Genomic DNA, 21276 nt, shown 5'->3' on the forward strand with positions numbered 1-21276 from the left:
CAGTTTCTCTTTGGCATATAGGAGCTGCTCACACCTGAAATTCAAGTGCAAACCTCTGAGATGGGAGTCAACTGAAAGGGAAACAAATATTTGCATAAATGTCCAAGACATGTTTTATATGGTCCCACCTCTTCTTTTTCTTTACCTGTAGGATGACCTGAAGCAAGATTTTTCTTATTGGACGTGTTTTGGGCAAGGAGCTGTTTTCCTCAGTGTTTTACAAGCTCTGATGCCAGTGAGGTGTTACATAGACTCTCAGTAAGTATTGAAAGCCCTCTTTAAAGTGGAAATATTCAAAGCATGCAGGAGTCTCTAAGCGTCTGTTCCAGGGACACATTAATGCATTTGAAAGGATATTAAAGCTTAGCACAGAGGAAAAAAAAATAAAAGTCCTAGTGGCAAGATGTAAAACTGCTTAACAGAATTACATCCAGAACTTTGTGTATTTGATCTGAAAAAAAATAAATCATCTTACAGTTGCTCACATTAAAGCTGTATGTCGGTTTGGGAGCTTTTAGGATCTTGGACAGGTTTCATTTCTCTGGTTCACGTAAGCTCCCTGTGTATTTGTGCAACTGTTGAACCTCAGAGCATGAGTTCTGGTGACCCCATGCACTGTCTGAGGATTTGCCTAATGTGCAAATTTAAGACAATCATTATGTATAGTAAAAAATTATTATCCACCTTTACCCTCAGTTGCTAATAGCGGTCATGGCTTGATTCAGAATCCTCCTCAGTTTAATGCTTCCAATTAACTCGCATGGTTTTGTGGCTGACTTGATGGCCCAGATAAAGGCTGGGCTCTTCTGAGAGAGATACCAAGATTCATTTCTGACTATGGGATACGGAAAGCCTTGAGCCATGGTTCAGCTCTAACTACTGATGCATTAGGAATGTCATTCAGACTTGAGTAGCTCTAGACTCTTTATAGGAGTCAGATTAAGATATAGAAAAGTGGAGCACTGAGAAAGAGTGAAGGCATTTCCTGACAAATGCAGTAGCTTGGGACTTGCTCTGGGTCCAAGTGGTTGGTCTGCAAGGAGAAGAAGGGCTGGTAAGTCCTGGAGGATGGAAGGCAGAGGCCATGAGAAGCATATCCCTGTGTTGGTCTGTTGGTGACAGAGGCAGGCATGATATTGAAACCTATCTTCTGAGATAAAGTTGACTTTGGTGTGAAAATTAAAAAGAAAAAAAGAAAAAAAAAAAGAAAAATACTATGAAAAACAGAACCTTATACAAACAATGTGCAAAATTCTGTTCTTGGCCTTGTGCTGTCCAGAGCCTCATGATTTAGTGATCTTGTGAGATGGTGACTAGGGGACATTGTACTAAAAAAAAATCTTAGGTTTTTTTTTCCTTAAGCCAAGGAAACAGAGATAGATTGAAAAGGCAATCTCTTGTACTACATTAAATAAATATTACAAATGGAAAGGAAAGAGCAAACTGATTACCCTAATATTAAGAGCATCAAGAGGAATTTATAAATATCTTTGCATGTTCAGCACCCAGTCCTGCACAGGGCATGTTAATTCTTGTCACAGAATTTGAAATTCATTTAATCAGAACAGAGCCTTTGAGATGTTTCACACCTGCAAGTGCATCAAGTGGCTAAATTTTGCAGTCATTCTCTATGATATGACCTACATATCTCATTACAACACCATGTTCACTACAGGTGCTTCCTACAAGAACATTTGCATGAATAAAAACATGATTACTCTCATACAGAGTGAATGTTAAAACGTGTGCTACATATAGATGTAATATCTAAGGGGTTTTAATTTATATTTATTCTTAATTCTGGGTAATATTTAAAATCATTTGTTAAAGCACACTTTAACATTTCCACTTTTACATATCTCTTTTTTAAGGATGAGTTGATGATATCTTATGTATAAGCAGAATACTTTCATTAAAAAAAAAATCTGTAGATAGATGAAAACCAGTTTTAAAACCTCTTTTATTTTTAGACAATGAATAACCTATATCTACCTAAATGGTTTGAAGTTTTAACCATTTCTGAGTGCTTAATGTTGACTGCCTTAATGATAATTGTTCAGTACCCATGAATGTTTTGCCACCAAGTAATGTCTTCTTTGTCTGTGTGAATATAATCTGAAGGTTGCCACAACATCTAATAAACCTGTTTCCGGTTAGAGAGGCATACAGAAAGGAAAAAAAGGGCTCTTAAAACACATAGGATCCAAAAAGAAATTCACCACAGCCAGTAATGAACATACATGTCCTTTATTCAACTTCTGATAAGTTTGTAGTGCTCTTTATAAAAGTGTGATTCAATGTCTTTCATGTATATTGTCTTATATAGGAACATTTCAAGATGAAATGTACTATAACTGGTCTTACTGCTGATACATCTTCCTTAAAAATAGTCCAAAAAATAACTCAGAAGAGAGTAGAGCAGATCAAAGTGCTAAGATCTGTGTACATATTCACATCAGGACTTTAACAGTTTCAAATCTTCCATGCTTCTAGTGAAGAAAACTAGTGCTGCCTCCAAGGTCGCCAGTGTCATTTTTAGGGCTAATCAGCAAGGTTTTAATGAAAAACCTTTGTCCTCCTAGTGACTCAGACTCAGCCTCTTCATGTAAGCATTATGCCAGTGATGCAAATAAATCTGAAGTCAAACACGGTATAGATGGCAACAAGGAATTTTTTTCACAGCAAACTATTTTCCACACATATATGCTTATATGTGCATGCAAGTGTATCTTCATTTAGATATGTGCACATGTATCTATATATTAATCAAAACTATATTTCTTACATGAGTTAATATTTAAGATGTTTTCACAACAAATGGAAGCAACAGCAGCTGATAGTTATTCAGCAATTGAGACCAATGCAGTGTTCTACATTTGGAATACAGAAGTGTAATAATTAGATAGGTGGGAGATTCAGGAATCTCCACAATGTAGTCTAACTACTTGGTGTAGTATACAGAAATTGGATGCAATTGTACGCATCTATACTTATCTATTTGTTTTCTTTCCAGTGAGGCAAAGACACTGCAGTCCCCAAAGGAGGTTTTTTTTCCTGGTATGTTCAACTATTTTTAGCATTCCTCAGCAGTGCACCAAAAAGGAGAATTATTTTATCTCTGTGGGGGCCTGTGAATTTCATGCAATGTGAGCTTCTGTGAACAGAGTTCAAAATGTATTAGAAAAAACAGGTTAATTTTTACAGTAAGAGGTTGAAATGTTGAACTGCCCTACTGTGGCAGTGTGAAGCATCCCACAGATAACGGTGGGGGACCCAAATCCTAAGAGCTACACAGAATATAATTCTATTTACTGTTTTAATTGTAGGCAAGAACTCTATTCTATTCCTGGAATTTGTAGTTCCCTTTAAAGTAGAAATAGGGTAATACTTCAAAATCTGCTTAACATATTTAATATCCTTAATTTGATGTTTTTACTTTCAGATTTGTTTGTATTCAAAATAGCAGTACTTGGCAGCTGAAGTTGAATCATAGCATCTGGGTTCTAGTCTATTCATGACATCAGTATATTTTTACTGCTTGTAAACATGCCCTCAGATCATCACAAAATGTCACAGAATTTGAATAAGTAGAAAAAGCAGAGAGAATTTATGCTGCCATTGCTCCAAACACTACACACAGCGTGTGCTGATGGGGATTGAGTTAGAGATAAACTGGCCCAGAGGAAAGGCAAGAGCAGGACTTCTTATAATGCTCTTCCTCCTCTATAATGCTCTTCAGTCTGAAATTGAGACTAGTAAAGAGGAAAAGAAAAAAGACTTTGTACTTACAATTGATATGTAGACTGAGAAGGAAAAGGGGGGTTTTAGTCTTAGAAAGGGGAAGACCCTCTTCAGAAAACTGGAAGGAACTCTCTTTGCTCTCTCCGGAAGATTTTACTGAATACTACAGGTTTACTACAAGCTTCTGTTAACTGTTTATTCACTCTAACAATGAATGACATTTAATCCTGTGAGGGTCATACTCTGAGGACTGAAAAATACTATTCTTAGAGTGTAGACTAATAAACTTTTCATTTTGGAGCTATAGGCACTTTCCCCCTCAGTATCCTTTTTCAATTTATGAAGAACATTCGTATTGTAAACCTCGAGGCAAATATATACATATATTCAGACCTACACATGTACTAAGCAGAGGTCCTGGCTGGTAATTTAAAGGGGAGCCAGGAAAGCCAGCAATCCCATAGGTCATGGAGTCCAAACTCCTTGATGGAAAGAGGCAGAGTCCTAGCACCACAGCAGTATGATGCTTCAGGCCAGAGCAAAGTCCTTGAGACATCAAAATGTGCAATTACAACCTGGTTTCTAGCAGGCAAGAAGCCAGTGACAAATATTACACATGTAATGACTAATTTGTACGCTGGCAAAATGCAGCGTATTTATAACTGAATGAGACATTTGATTCTGAAGTGTCTTGAGTTCTTTCTTCCTTGGTCAAATATTGGTGTGGGGGGGCGGGGGTTTGAAACTCCACAGGGGCTCATGATCCGTGTGTACATCCATAATGTTCTTTTGGTTCTGACTTTCACATGTGGATATAATTTGGTGATAGCCAAGAAGAGTCTCAAAAAGAGTTCTTCTGAAAATCTACTAGATATCCCAAAATATGAAAACTCTAAATGCTAAAAAGTTAGTCTTTAGGAAACACTATCAACGTGTTCCCTAAAGGATATGACATGATGCAAAATAAGAAAAATTCCTGTCTGAATAATTGAATTTAAGATCAAATATGTTGTAGCCAGATCTCAGCTGGGAAGAGGAAGCCTGTAATGGTGAACTGTATAAATTTGCATGTCTCTTGATTATGGTATAAACAGAGTACTAGAGAACATGGCCTAGAACTTCAAGTATCACACAAAAGCCTGAAATTTACCTTTGTGCCTGAAATTTCCCTTTGTGGTGCTTGTTTCTGTACTTGGAACAATGAAAATCATTAGATATAATAATAATACTAATATCACCATTTTATATAAAGATCTGTGGTAGGTCACTTTTAGAAACCTTTATGAAATAACATACATCTATCTGTAACTGGGCACTTAAGAGAAAGAGACATAGAAGTAATTTCCAGTAATTCCTTAAAAATTATAACCTCCTTTAAAAGATATTTTGAAATAAAAATGTGCAAAAATATCCATATAAACCATTACATTTTCCATTTCTTACCTAGGATAAATGTTATCATGCTGAAGGGAATTAGCCCCTATAACCTGGGCTTCTGATTGTACTCCCTCTCTAATTATTTGTGGAAAGGGTGCTCACTAGGAAAGGTAGTCAATGATTAATTTTATGTGTAGTTTCCTTCATTCAATGAAAACCTAGGTAAGTTCTCCCTAAAGGGGTATTTAAAAAATATTTGTAAAAAAAGCACCCTTTGGACTTGAATTCACCATTATTTTCACAAAACCATCAGGAGCTGTTACTATATTGATGAACATGTGGTGACAGCATTAGCTATAAAATCCTTTTGCAATTTGCTGGGAAAAAAGAGATCTCCACATTCAAGTAAAACTTATTGCTTTGCTAGCCCAGCATGAGGAATTCCTGATTCCCCACTTGTCTGCTGTGTTTAAATATTATAACTCAAATATGCTTACATAAAAGCTTATTGATTAGAAGAATCACTTGCTATTTGTGCATTAGTTAACCAGGCTGCTGTTTTGAAATCTGTCCAGGAACCCACAGTGGAACCTTTCCTAATCCATCTGTTTAAGTCTCAAATGGTTTCTCTGCTCCAGTCACTTACCAGCACTGCTGGAATGTTAGTGCTTTATGATTAAAGGATATTGTTGTTCTTTTCATCCATCATCCCGGAGTTTGCTATTAATAATACAGTCCTTTTTTCTTTCTTTTTTCCTTTTTTTCCTTTTTTTTTTTTTTCTGTTTCCTTAAAAAGCTGCTTAGATTTCTGTTCTTCTCAGTTTTCCCTTATTCAGATCAGTCTTTTACAGCAATGAAGGTAGATGGACAAAAAATAAATTGCATTACTTCTTTCTGGAAAATATGCACTGCCTTGCAGTATTTGAAAAATGAATAAGGGAAAGACAAAAGAAAATTAAGCTAAATATGAGAGAGGAAAAGATGGAATTGTGATTGGAGACATCGAACTATACAGAACACTCTGTGACTCCAGAAACATGTATGAATTTTTGCTTATCCTACTCATAGTAATATCTAAATGCATTTTTTCAACATGTGATTGTTTCAACATGGGAAAAATCTGATATTTAATTTTGATTCAGGTGTACTATAGTATGTGAAAAAGAGCCCACTATAGTTTACTAAAATTGCTAAGCTCTATTTGGGTATAACTGTTGATCAGTGACATTTCAAACAAAATGAGGAACCTTCTTGGTTTTTCTATCTCTCTCCAAAGGAAATGGGACTTAAATTAAGAAAACAATAAGGATTTTATTTTTTTCCTTTATAGGTGGATAGGAGTCATGGATGTTAAAGGAGACATTAACCAGGCTGTTGTGAAAGATCTGACACCGCCTTTGGTCAATGGGGACAAGTGTCATCCTGAAAGTTCTCCTCTCTGGGACAGGAACCCGACAGAGCGAAGCCCTGAGAACATGCCCGACACTTCATATTCAATCCGCAGACCTATAAAGAGATGAAAAATGAGCCTTGTCCAAAGCTCTTACTTCAGCACCCAGTGGCAAAAATAAAATGTGAGCTCGGGACCAGGTCTCTTTGAAGCTGATTTTTTCTATTTTTTTTTAAACACTCCAACAGGCCTCTGGTGGTTACAGGTATTGATCGTCAGAAAGTAATCTGTTCAGGTTTGGGGGCATGCCAGACCGAATCCTGGAGTATGTTCCTTCCTCTCCAAGGACACGCTGAGCTTTTTACTGTCCACACTAGCATGCTTGTCAGCTGTCTGGCTCCTTTGTCTTTACTGCTTTCCCTGTTTGTGGAAAGCATGTAATTAAACCTCTCTTATACAAATATTATACATTTGTATTCTTGAATTTTCTGCCAGTGCTGAAGGTTTTTTACCCCATTTTTTAACCCTCATTTTTCTTCTATAATCATTATTTGATTCCCTCTGGCTGCCTGCTACTTATTTGTAGTAGTACCATTCATCCATTGAGACTTTTCCATCTGTCACACAGTTTTGCTTTCTCTCCCCAGCAGCTTTCTTCTCCTACTGTGCTATGCTTGATTTTTTGGGTTTACTTGCATGTTTGTATGCTCTTTTTAGTATTTTAAAAAATGCTTCAGTATTCAGAAAAAAATACAACAAGAAGAGAAAAAAGAAACCAACATCGTAAAGAGCAGCTCAAATCCAACACCATACACAGAAATAGGATGAGGAGACTGAGATTTGTGGTGAATTAAGGAATCAACACATATAGCCAGGGCAGAACTAGTGGCTGGATCTTGCTCTCTCTGAATTGTTTTCATTGCCTTCAAAATCTTTCCAGTTTTGTGCTAGATAAATAGGTGATGTCAGGAAATGTTGCATTCCCTCTGCTGTACTGACTCCCTTTGCTGTATTGATTATAAAGGCTATCTGAAGAAAACCAAACCTCAGTATGAGGTACAATACTGTGATTACTTTAAGAAAATAATGTTTTAAAGTGTCAAACAGTCCTTTACTAAAACAAGATCATGGTCATATCCTACATTTAAAATTAAATGAGCAATTTTTCTGTGCAGAGACTAGATATTTAAAAAATGCAGCACTTGTTAGTGTTTCCAAGGTGAAATGCAGGAAGGGCTAAAGCCAGCAGCATAATCCCTCAGAATTATTGTTTTTCCTCTGTGTATCTTCAACCACTATTAAAGCAAATCTTAGTTTTTGATTTGAGTAAGAATAGGAAATTTAAAAGCAGCTCTACAGATCATTTGTGATTTAATCAAATCTCAAATCTTTAGTCTTGGAGAACTCACAAAGTTACCTGCTTCCAATAATACATTTTGAATATCTCTTTATTAATTTTCTCTTCTTTTCCTCTTATGCATCTTATTGTATCTTCTTATGTTCTTGTTTCAAAATTTCCTGCAAGTCTATCATTATTCTTAGGATTAGTAAAAAGTATGTGTTGTGTTTTCAGAAATCTTTTTTCAGTAGAAATGCTTCCTTTGTTTATAAAATTGCTTCTCTGGCTGTATAGAAAGTGCTGGTAGTCTCCAAGCAAACAGAAAAGCTGTGAGAGTATCCTTGTGTGAATGGTAATCCCCAGAAAGTTCCCTCTGTTATGAGTTACTTCATTGCACAGCTCTGAGAATGAAGTGGGTGGGAAAAAAATCAGAATTTTCAGTATGTACATGTATGGGCAAATGTCTGAAAATATAGGTGTTTTACAAAAATCCTAGTTATTAAGTGTCATCATGTGAAAGTAAGGGTCATTCAGACCCAGCTTTTACTTTACCTGAACCTTAAGGTGCTTTCCAAAGGAAAATAAATTGTTTCTTTTCTGGAATAAGTTATGAAAATAAAATTTATGAAAATGAGTGAAAAGGCAAAAGGGGAAGGAATGTGAGAGAGGCAAACAGCTCCTGCAGTCCCTCCTGACCACTGAAAACTTTTGTGTTGCTTCTCAAGAATAAATGATTAAAACATAAAAAGGATGAAAGTGGTATTTTGCATTTGTGTATGTAATCACAAATTTGATGGTCCCTCTGCATGATCAATGTACACCTGTATCATTCAAGTGCTATGGAAGACCATCAGTGGGTGAAATTTCACTGCTGCACAGGGAAGCTTGTCCAAAGCGTTATTAAAATCAGAAACTTAGGTCTATTCCTTTTCTTTTTTTTAATCAGAATGGATTAAGCAAATTTATAATTATCTTCTACACTGTAGTCATTGCTCAAATGACTCCTTCCATTTTCTTTGGTTTAAGGTTAAACACGTTCACTTCCTTTGGGCTTTCTTCACAGGCCTGTTGATTTACATTGGACTCCAGCTGATCCACTTCTTTCCAACATGAGGGCTCAAAGGAATGTGCAAACCTTCATATGACACTTCCGAGCTGCACAGATAGATTATTTCATCTGCTTTGCAGATGTTGATAGGTTTTTTTCAGGTAGCCTCACCACATTCTTTGAGTCTTTTTTGAGGTTATTAAATTTCTATTCATTTGTTTGTGTATACTGCAAAATGAAGTAAATTTGGGTGGCAGTATGATGAAAGAAATAGAGCAGGGCCCTAACAGCCATGAAACCTAAAACTAACCTGGCTTGTGGATGTGGTAAATCAAACAAATGGCCTGCATGGTCTTCTGAGTTAGTTTTTGGTAGTCCTGTGAGCAGCAAGGGGTTGGATTCTATGATCTTTACAGGCCCCTTTCAAGTCAATATACTCTGTTCTGTTCTGTGGAACATGAGGGGATGCTAACACCAGTGGAAATCTTTACATGTGTAGGAACACATTCTCATAACCTCATAGGGCTGGGAGCTTGATGTGAAAGGCCCAGTTCTGAAAGTTTAATCCCCAAATGTGTAAACTTAATGAAATGGAGAAGAGAAAGAAGTAGAAAGGGATTGTTGTTTAGCCTAGGGAATCTAGCACGGGATGCAGGAATTTCAGTAGGCACTGGGCTTCTATAGTCTTGGCAAGAATAGAAAAAAAAATAATACTGCACACAAATATCTGAACAATTTTAATTTTTTTTTTAATACAACATTTAACAATACTAAATCTACACCAGTGTCAAAAACTGACCCAACTGATGAAAGTAGTCTTCAAGGAGAAGTCTGGACACAAGAAAGACTATATGCATCTTCAAGTGTATGATCAAGCAGGTTGTTTTTCATGTGAGGCAGTTATTTCTAAGTTACTATTTTTCGGTAGGATTGTGTACAATCCTTTGTGTACATCACTAAACTGAAAATCCAGTTCTGTCTTTGTAGCCAATATTTTTTGTCTTTTTCTTTTACAATGAACTGGAGTGGCTCTGTCCATTAACCGAAGATTTTCTTTTAAAAGCTACTGCTTTTTTTCCACGTCCTTCCTGCTTCATGCCATCACTTTAAGATTTCAGAGTCATAGACCAGAGTGCTTGTGTTAAATGAATATATTTGACAGGAGTTAAGCCTTTTGGGCATTGCAATAGGTTTTCCTCATCTTGGCATGTGAAGACTGAGAGTGTTCTTTGACACCAGCAGCAGAGGATGTGAGCACAGCAACTTTCAGGGCATCAGAAGTGTCAGCATAAGGAAAAATCAGCAAAAGTAGACAGTATTGAGGTAATTTTCCCACACCGTGCCATGAATTTAGCCAACTGGTGCTCCTGTGAATTCTGGGCTGACAGAGTTTCTTTCTTTGTTGCTAAATATCACATAAAGTGTTCTGTCAGCGTCAAGATTTGCTCACTCCCCTTATGTAGTAAAATAAAAATATAATCCTTATGCCCATGTTTGAAATTTGAGCATAAGTTAAAGAAAAAAAAAAAAGAATAAACCTTTCCAACAGGCCAAAACTGCATTTTGGAGGTTCATTTTTCAGAACATCATGTAGTCAATGCTGTTGAGAAGAGCTGAAGGCTAAAGATATGTAGGGCACAAGTACTAAAAATTGAAAATCTTACTCCCATTAAAATGCATGGGATTTCTGCCAGTTGCTATAGACATCAGTGGCAGCAACATCCTACTATTTTTTTTATTCTGTTTTTACTTTCTGCTTTCCTCATATTTTTATTTATTTTTGAATCCTGACAAAATGACATAAACACACATTGCTGGAGTGGTTTCCAGGGTGTTTATCAGAGATTTACTAATGTTATTAGGATTAAAACTATTTAGTTATGTTCCAAATTTCATAGTGATGATTAGAACCTATGGTCAGGTGGAAATATAGGTTAGAGACATCTGATCTCACGAGTACTGATAAATATCGTTATCGGTCTGAGTTTTGCTGCACCCAGCTGGGATTTAGCCAAGGTACTGAAGGGCAAAAGTGAAAGGCTGGGCTCCTTTTCTGTGTAGCACAAACATCAGATGAGAAAGTGAAAGCTGTGAATCATCAGAGAGCTTTCAGTTCTAGTATGGTTTTGAAAAGGAAGATTTCTGCACCTGAAGGGTTTTGCATATATGCATTACTGACAAAGTATGACTGCACATTTGTTTGCACAGTATAATTTCTTCTCTTTTTCTTGTTCTATTTTAAATTTCTAACCTCTTTAGTAGTGATATTTTGCATGTAATCTGGATCTAATATCATTCCTTTAATATGTGCCACAACCTTGAAATGAAGTAATCCACTGTAAAAAAGGGCTGCAAAAGTTGGTTTTGAAGGAATTTCCTCTCCTTTCAATGTCCTATAAATGTCTGCAAGTCAGAATTACTGCCGCTTCTTTTCCTGCTTCAGCAGCTGAGATGCTTAGAGAGGTTGTCCAGCATCCTCCATCCCAACCACTGCCTGTGGCACGGATTGATGCCCAGAAGTTTCCTCTCTGTCAGCACTTGTCACTGCCACTTCCCAAGAGCAAAATGTGTGTTCTAGACTTAGGAATCCAGATATTGGCAATAACCTGGCTGCCTTCCTTGGGAACTTCTGAGTGGCTATTTCTATAAATATATCTCAATTTCTTTAGGGCTTCACTCAGGAAAAGTATTGACTGAAAAGTGTCAAGAAACACAAAGGCCTTGACTGTACTCAAAGCTGTAAAGTTTCAGTTGGAACAACTTTATCCAGTATGGAAAGAAGCCTCTTAATGTATTTTTCTCAGGTGTCTGACAATTGCCTAGATATCAATCTTTGACACTTGTATTTATCAAAATGAAGAATGTCTTCCTACAACAACAGAGGGATCTTGAGTTTCCCCTTTCACTCCTCTTTCTGTTAGTGCTGTTCTGCAACTCTCACATGTATGGATTCACTTAAACTCAAAGTGTTAAATAGGTGCTTTCTCTTTAATAATTTTACATTGAAAAAGGCTTTAAAAATATCTTCTGGTCCTCTTGACCTCTGATAAAAATGTCATGATTTTGCTCATCATTTTTATTTAAAAACATGAAGTCAAATGAATTTATTCTGAGAATTGATTAAGACAAAACAAGAAACCTAGATAATGTATTTCTGAAAATTTTACTTCTTAAAGGTACAATATTTTTCTATACCTCATAAATATTATACAGGACTAACCCTTGAAAGTAAATAAAATGTAATTACTATTGATGCTTTATGATATTCAGCATCTTTAAATGATAATACAGGATTTAATCTTTGTATAAACTAAAGTAGTCTGAGTAATTTCACTTTAATTAGTGTGCCTTTTATTTGTGTAAAAAAACTATGCTGATTTTTTAAAAGAAAGTTAAATACATGAAATAAAACAAGCTTCAAGCACACAAAACACACAAATTTAAGGATAATTAACACAGCCTCTCAATTTTTTTTTTTTTTTTTTTATTTTTTTGGAAAGGTCAGCAGAGAAGGCTGCAGAGATCAGTTTGGAAGGGTAGGTTACTGTAGAATGTGTGGAAAACCATAAACAACATTGCAGTCTTTGTCATGGCAAATTGTTGGTACCACTTCTAGCAAAATAGAAGGATACCTTAAGCTTCTCTGCTTGCAGTGTAATCAGTATTGAGGCAGCATTTTCAGTTTAGGGCAAGAAATTACTCAGCCATGTCCCCCTCCGACCTCCATCCCCCTTCCCCTCCCCCCCCCCCTTTTTTTTTTTGTCACTGATAAAACTGTAACTAGGTTTTCTGAGAAAGTACATCATCCAGTGCTTCCCCACGTCTTTCCTTGAACTACTTCTTTTGTCTGTCTCCATTACACCCGTGTGCAGTGACACAATGTTTCTGCACAGTGGGAGCTTGCAAGCTCTGAAGAGGCTTTCCAGCATTGCTTTTTAGACTGAAATCATTACAATCTTCAATAGGTACTTGGATTTGAAAAACTAGCACATTATTATTCTCTGGACTGTCTGGATGTAAAAAGAGGCTATTTTCTTGCTTCCTTTTATTTATTTATGTCCCTGGGTACACATTGCCCTTACACCTAACTTTAGTTTGTTTGGATCTCCATCAGAGCTGCAATTCAGATGTCTTGTGCTGTTTGTGTTTTTCTTTCATGTAAGGTTTTACATTATAAATGAGAACTCTGTCAGAGAGATTTATATTTTGGTTCTACTTAATGCTTTTGAGTTGCACATCCCTTTTTGTATGTGTAATTATCATAGTTATTATTATCACTGACACGGTGCAGCATATTGTACGGTGTGGTACAATAAATGTTACGATGTGTAGCGTAACAGATGTTTGTTAATACTCTATGATTTTTAAATGCCAACAAGTTGCATAGCTTCCGAGGACCTTCAAGTTATCTCATCAGATATCCTCTAAACTACAAGCTGCATCTGTTGTACCAGTAAAACATTACCCTGAGCCCAGGGACTTTGGTCAGGTTAATTTGTCATGGGACACAACAGTTGTTTCCTCTAGCAAGAGGAGGAGAGATCAGGATTCTAGCAGTACCTGAGGACTGTGTTGTGAGAGGAAATGGATTAGGAAAGACTTGCCCAGGTGATCCTGGCTATGCTCTGTGGCCCTTTCTGCAGAAAAAAAGACTCCAGACTTATTCTGAAGTGCTGCTGAATTCACCTGAAAGGAAACTCCTCTCTAAACCTGAGCCTGGTGCATGTTTATCCTGGACATGTGAGCAAGTGGTGGTCAGACATCTCAGAGAGTTAAAGAAATTAAAAAGACAGTGGCACCATGTCGGGAAACATGTATCAGCCTTGTTCCTTTTGCATAACAAACACAATCTCCCCCAGATTTCCATTTTGACTGTTTAAAGTCTGTAACTCAATAGAATTTTAAAGATTCATAGTTCAGACTTTTCTAAAATATGCAAAATGGAAAATCCAATTTTTTCATTGCTATTTCAACCATACAACAAGGCAAGAACAGGTACAGACCAGCCTCTACAGTCTTGGTTTGGTCTTGTAATGCATACAGTGGTTTTCCCTTAGATGATCAACTTCTGGAGTTCTGTTGAATGGCTACAGCTCTAGGAAAACCTGTATGACAACAGTTGCATAGTCTTTCCAGGGGAAATGCACAGATCAACAGTATCAGCTGAGAACTGCCCATTTTGGAAGATACTGACATTGTATCTTTCAATGACAGTAACAAAGATGCATCAGCGCCACGGTTTGTTTAGAAGTAATGTAATCTTTAACCAATCTTGTATTGGCCACACCTGCAGAGACTGGGGACTAAATTTCACAGCTCTGAATAAATGTGGATGTCTGTTTCCTATTGCTCAGGAAAAATGTTTTTTGATGGAACCTTTACCTGCACTCAAAAGAAATAAAAAATCAGGCAAAAATTCCTGCGAGTGATTTTAAAAACTGTCTAAAAGCATTTTGAGGCTCTAATTACTAATAGGTGATAGAAAACTCATTGATGCAAAGATCTATGTTATTCCTGGGCATCAGTTTGATCCCTAAAACACCAAGAGGTATCTTGCAGCAGTGAGAAGAATCAATTCTTCTATCCTGTCTTGAATTTTTACTCAGAAAGAAGAATGGAGCACAGCATTTTCTATCAAAATGACAGAGCTGAGATTTGCTCTGTTTTCTAAGCAGTAAGGTTGCAGCTTGTTGCATTTATTGATATGTGGCTTATTGTGCTTGTGCTGCTTTCCAAGCATCAGTCCTGTCTTCCATTAATTTTGTGGCCTTTTGAGGGTGCACAACCCTAACTAACCTAAATTAGCATAGAATGGGTGCTGGCAACTGTAAGCTATCACAGGAATTTCAGTATACACCCAGACTTTTGTAAACACAAACACTGGCTTGAATCTATGCCAATGTCATTCTTGCTGTCTCTGGATAATATAGCCCTGTCTAGTACAGCGTGTGTCATGTTTTCCTAACATCTTACAGTTACTCAGCATTAACCTGCTGGACACACTGGGATTCTAAGGAACCTGGGCAGAAAAACAAGCTGCCGCTGAAAACAGCACAGGGATCAATATCTTGTATTACTGTAAAAATCCTTCTGGGCTTAAAACCTTATTTTCTTCTGTTTGGCAGGGAGCCCCAGAGAATAGCAAGGAAGGTGAATCACAGCAGTTGTAGCAAATGTGTTCCAGCAGAAAGCGTTCCTGGGTTTCATGGATTCGAAGGGTTTTAAGGCCAGAAGGGGCTGTTGGATTGTCTTGTCAGACCTCCTAGTTAGCAGAGGCTGTAGGACATCCTGTCTTCCATTCAGTAACTGCAAAGAAAAGGCTGTCCTTTCAGAAAAGTGACCGATCTTGACATCATTTTTGGCAGTGTTTTCTGCTTTTCTGATGGCTAATTGTCCTTACTATGACAAATGTGGACCTTATTTTCTATTTACTTGTCTTTGACTTCCAAAAATCAGACCTCATCATGCCTTATTTAGGCTAAAAAAACTTTTAAATGCAGTTTCTGATTTTTGTGTGATTAGCTTCTTTCTTTAACTCTTTCTTTGATAAGGAGAAAACTATCTAAAGGACTAAAATGAAAAGTAGGCATTTCAAAACTTTAATTCTTCTTATCATTCTTTGTCAGTTTGGACACATTAAACCATCGTCACATTTTAGATTTCAAATATACGCTAGGTGTACAAGATATTCAGAGAGCTCTCTACATTTTCATTTTCCAAAAAATGAATATTAAAAAAATTTTTTTGCAACAAGGCACATTAGGGAAACAGTATATTTCAACCTCAGAAAATCAAATTTGTGAACTCCACTCTACAAGACACCTGCATTATCTGAAACAGTCAGGCATTTCTCAGCTACACCTAGTTCAACAATTAGATGAGTACATGAGAAAGAGGCATCATAAGAAGCCTCAAATTTAAGGCCTGATCCTGCTCCTGCTGCAGTCAGTGTGGGGGGTGTCCACCAACTGCACTAGGGATTAGATCAGGACTTTTCTGAACAGTATGACTGTTCCTCACAAAGATGATACATTTAAATATGAAAAGTAATGAAGCAAGCGTGGCAAATTGTGGCTTAGTTGGAATCTAATTTTCATAGCTTTTAGAAAAAAAATTAGAGATAGATATCTCTATTATAAGTATAGAAATACATAAAAGTAAGATACAGGTAAAAAAGATGGCTGCATAAATTAAATTGTGTCTGCTGAAGTTATTAACATCACAAAGCTACATGGTAGAGGTAGAATCCTGACCTCACTGAAGTAGAAGAGATGTGCTGCCTTTAGAAACATAAAATTTTCTTATTGATTTGAATTGAGTAAACTAAATTTTTCTTTTGCTCCGTTAAAGAGCATAAATTCAGTTGCAAATATAAACTTCGGGCAGAAAAATTACCTGTTACCATAGATATGCAGGGAAAGGAAGTGGGGAAATAGGGAAATAGAATTCCCTTTTGGTTCTGTTGAACTATGTGTGAGGCCAGGGAACCACTGTTTCATCTTGGATAGGTAAGGATATTCTCACCACTTAAAAAAAGGCATAATGTTCAAGGATGTACTGGAAACAACTAGAAATGGGTGGGTAAATTCACCTAAGTTTTCCAAATTATTTTCAGGATATAACCGATTAAGAAAACCTGCTATCAGTATTCCGTGACCACAGACAGTGTTGGCCAGAATGTCTTAGCAGTAACAATTAAAGGCAAATCCAAGTGTCGATTTTTGCATTGTTGGAGATGGATGTGATTCTACCACCCTCATTTATGGGGTGATTTCACCTAGGCATTTAGGAATATAGCTTAGTGCAGGAGAAAATCTTTAATGTTCAGAGTTCTGAATGCCTGTCTTCATTAAGGGTAAAGAGCTCTCAAAATCTTCCCTGGATTTTTTCCTCATAAGGAATTATAGGTGTTTTTTCCAATTTGGCATTTTAAATGGTAGGTTAGATATTTAGAGCTGGCATCGTGAAGAATTACCCAGTGTCCTAAATGTTAATTTCTCTTCTTCTGTATGTAGGGAGGAGAAAGGAAAACACTAATAGGGCACTTCAGCCATAAATGCTGAGAATTTTTCCAAACAGCAGAAATCTTTTCCTTTCGGAAGTCTGGATCATTTCCCAGTGCATCACCATTAATGTCTCTGTTTATCTCACTTTATCCTTACTTCGAATATGAAGTAACTTCTAATAATTCCACTTTTAGCTTAGCACTGCAGAATCTATTATTGCAGAGCTGGAATCACATGCCATCTCAAAACCCAGTCAGTGCTGCATAAGTGCTTGGAATGATGACAGATCAAGAGAAAGTGGGTTTGAATACATAATTGATCCAACACACAGTTAATGTTGGTGGATAAAGCTATGGACACACAATTAAGAAAACATGCCTGATAAAACAGCTCTTTTTAAATAGATGGGAATGAACTATAACTAGTTACAAAGGCTTGTGAACTTCCCTTCCCTTCCTGAATGTCACTGCCTGAGATTGCCTTGGCAGCCTCATGTACAGTGTTTGCTTCATGCATAATGATTTCCCTTTCCCTCTTTCCTTGAACGGTTTTGCCTTTTCGACTAGTTACTGTTACCACCATTTAATAAGAAGCCTTTCCTTGGCTTTCTAATCGAAAACTTGCTTTTATCTTTCTTCATAAAAGAATTGAAATGGCTTCTCTCAGGTTTCTGTAGCCTCTGGGGAGATAAGGACCCTGCGGTTAACAGGATGAGAGATTTTTGTTTAGAAATTTTTATTTAGACAATGAAAAATGACCTCTGTAAACTCAAAGCGATCTTATTTTGGGGCTTTGGGCTTCTGGCAGATAAATCAATTGGGCCCTTGGGACAGCAAAGGAAAAACCTTTGCAGTAACTATGTCAGGACAACGCAATAGATTTGTTGTGAGGATGCAGTTGTGCTGAAGGTAGAATGCACTTAAAATAAATATAATTTTATTTTCTATAAAATATTCAGGATTTGGATAGTAAGCTTTTCAGCTGCCACAAGAAAATATATTTTTTTGTTTGATATAAACTTGGGAAAAAGCCTGATTTCTTCTAGGAAGGGGGAAGTGGAGGGAAGGGAGATGGGAGGATACAAAGGGAAGATTTTTTAACAATTAGATATTCAACTTCACAATAAAGATCTCATTAAATTCTATCTTCTCTATTCCTCTTTTAAAACAACAACCTTTTTGCTGATATGAAAGTCTCTAATGTGAATATAAGGCCTTAATTTTATTCTTAAAAAAAAAAAAAAAAAATATTTAATTGTTACCTAGCTGAAGCTATGGCTTCAACAGAGTATCACAACAGTTTTCACACCTATGTGTAACCCTAAAGTACTTTTCAGATCTTCACAGCATGAACTTGCAGAACATATTTGCTCTGAAGAACAAGCATAGCATTTTGCTGTGCATTCTCTACCTGTTTCATGCAGAGTGCAGCTACAGAGTGAAAAGTTATGCAGATATAAATTGCAAATTTGACAAGGGAGCAAATGAGGAAACAGATGCTTAACTAAAATGTATTGATGTGCAATTGTCAGTGAGTTGGTGGGTGTTGAATAACGCAGTTAAGATGGATCAATGAAGCCTTATTTCATCTTAAATAAAAACTAATGTAAATAGAATTGGAGAGTGTGATACAAAGTAATGAAAGGCAGATAAATGTGCATGAAGCTATTGTCACCCCACCAGATGCAGTCTGACATTTGTTTGTGCAAAACACCCACCCCTGGCAGTGGGCTCTCAAGCTGCCACGAAGAAGCAAGGTCTGTTGAGGAGATGGATCTTATGGATCCAGTCTCCCATTAGGAGGCAGCTGAGTTTGGAGAGGTTGCAAGTTATCTAAGATGTTTGGTTGTGGTAAATGCCACAAAAACCTTCATTACTATTTACTTGGTTAAGGGAGACATGTCACAAGAGCAGATTGAATTTGCAAGTTTGATGGTTCTATATTACAGAAGTGGACTGAGGATTTACATCCTATGTTGTGGTGCTATTGTTTCAGTTTTAGTTTATATTTAAAAGAATACAGCTTTCTATTTCTCTCATGTTTGGTTTGCTTTTTTTTTTTTTTTTTTTTTTGTTTCTTCAGGAGCAAGTCAGATAAAGAAAATCCGAGAAATTAACACAAGTAACATCATTACACCATAATGATGCCATGTGACCACTTAGCTATCATCTGCTTGTGGTTTGTTTTTTTTTTTTTTTTTCAGATCATAAAGTTAGCCACAAAGCAACACTTACCTGGATTCCTCAGTACCCTTCAGCCTACCAATAACACTGGTGCCTTCTGTATCTCATTATCCCTGGGGCAGTAATATTTGGGCTTGTAAATAAGGTATGAAATCATTCATCAGAATTATAACAATCAGCAGAGCTGGACACACTCACATTTATTTACCAGGAAACAGTTAGCAGAATCTCCTTGCAGTGAATGAAACTGAAATCAAGCAAAATACCAGAAAAAAAGGGTCACTTATAGGTTTTTAATGCTCCAGTCACTGATGTTTCAATTTATATTTTGCTACTGCATGAGGGAAGAAAGAGTTTTTGAGAATATTTCCATTTTTTCTTCAGTTTGCAAACATTAACATTGGAATTCAGTTCAAAATTCCACGTTTAAACAGAAGAATCTCTTTAGAAAGCCTGGCAGTGCAGTTAAAATCAGACAAAATACATTAATTCTGGTTTAATCAATGTTCATCATGCTTGTCTCTCTTGCAAGACAGATATTCTGGAAGACTGATATTCTGAAGTTCTGCTGTGGTTTTATTTTTAGCTTTGCCTATGAAACCAAGGGCAAATGGTATCGTTTTTGCTAAATGAATGTATGTTTATGACACCACAGAATTGTGTGTGGTCACTTTGTGTGCAGGTGACTTGTTTTTGAGGCTAGTAGTCCAACTTTTTTTAGTTTGAATCCTGTGGATTTCTACTCTGTAATCTTAAGGCTTTTTGTGAGCATTAGAGAGTTCAGCCTTGCAGCCTTATGACACAGGCTGCAGTTTTGCTTGCAATATAACACAGTGGTGGGCAGCACAGGCCCCTGGAACTCTTTTGCCTTGTGAATAGTTTTGGTATTGTTCCCATGCTGGGCTTATGCTGCAGGAAAAGCAGTTGGGCTCTCCTCACATGAAACATTAGAGGAAAATCAAATGCTTGGCAAGATGGGAAAACAAACTGGGAAAGACTGCTGGGAGAAACAGCGTTGGCATCTTGGATACATTTGGCACATTCATCTGAGCTGTGGGGAAGAAGAGTTCCTGGAGAGCCACCCTTACTGTTCTCCTGTGGGGCTTTTTTCCTTTTCTTCCTCTCCCTTTTCTCCTCTGAGATATGTGTGTGAATTTGCTGTAGGGTCTGCTGCAGGTTTGCTGTAGTTTTGCTGGTCTTTTTGAAATCAGCCATTTCCTAGAAGAGTGATTATTCTACTTATACTTCATAATTAGCAAATTTATGTTCCCTTACTCTATCTGAGTGCTTTTTCATGGGGCCCGAAATTCCATTTCTGAAAACGTAACATCAATAAATACAGTAGTTAAGGATGACAGCAGAATGGAATCCTTTGCTTGATGATTAGAACCTGGAAAGTCCTTCTAGACTTTATATTATGTTCTGTAATGTTATTTAACTTGCTTGCAATCGGTAGTGAAGTTCCAGGGTAAAGAGCTGAAGACATTTGGCTCCATCCTACTGGTCTGTCTGTGTCTTTACCTTTTTTTTCTGGAAACCTGGCTGATGTGCTGTAGCCTAAAACCAGAGTTTGTGCTAACACGAGTTTACATTGATGCTAAGGAAGTTTAAGTTTAACTGCATGCTGGTCTAGTACAAAAGATTAGTGTGGACCACAGCCTGAGAGATTCTTTTCCACTGCACCTTGTCAGCATTCCCATTTTAGTCCCTCTTTTTACCAGAAGAAAAATGCTGAGGGGTGTTGGTATTAATGGCAATAAACCCTTTCAATGCCAAGGAGGTAATTCTCCAAAGCTAACGTCATCTATTTCTGAGTTTTGAACTAGGAACTAAATAATATTTGGTAAATGGTTTTTCTATTCCAGTGGAAACTGGTCACTCTGCTACTCTAATGGCTACTGGGAAAATGCTTTTCAAGGAATTTTTGTCATTAAAAAAAAAAAAAAACCAAACCCATAGCAGGTTGTAACATCTAAAGTAGCAAGTGGTTTCCTTCCTAAATTTTTTTACATAAACAACGTGGCTGTAATAAAAAGAAAGAATTTGTCTGTTTGAACATTTGACTTTCTCATGAAAGATTTGTCTGAACTGGGCCTTCATGCTGGTTCATGTCCACATAACTCATCCTTTACAGTCATAGACTGATGTGACACAGGGTAATAGAAAGTGATGCATTGCCTGAATTTAAAGGA

General features: G+C 36.9%; 1 protein-coding gene across 34 annotated transcripts in view; it reads left to right on the forward strand.

Annotated features, from left to right (window-relative positions):
• Positions 1-21276, forward strand: part of LOC140683684 (uncharacterized) — a 545997-nt gene that overhangs the window by 184782 nt on the left and 339939 nt on the right. For 15 of the 34 annotated variants that reach the window (XM_072926698.1, XM_072926695.1, XM_072926696.1 and 12 more), the window contains 2 exons: positions 152-258; positions 6449-21036. The exons of 6 other annotated variants lie outside the window; for them this stretch is intronic. In XM_072926698.1, the coding sequence (XP_072782799.1) occupies positions 152-258; positions 6449-6638 (297 nt within the window). In that variant the 3' untranslated portion in view covers positions 6639-21036. Of the gene's footprint in view, positions 1-151; positions 259-3013; positions 3058-6448; positions 21037-21276 lie in introns of those variants that run through there. 13 more of the 34 variants (XR_012054978.1, XR_012054988.1, XR_012054991.1 and 10 more) reach the window with 10 other exon arrangements.

The sequence above is a fragment of the Taeniopygia guttata genome, chromosome 3 (genome assembly GCF_048771995.1).
Source record: "Taeniopygia guttata chromosome 3, bTaeGut7.mat, whole genome shotgun sequence".
Lineage (NCBI taxonomy): Eukaryota > Metazoa > Chordata > Aves > Passeriformes > Estrildidae > Taeniopygia > Taeniopygia guttata.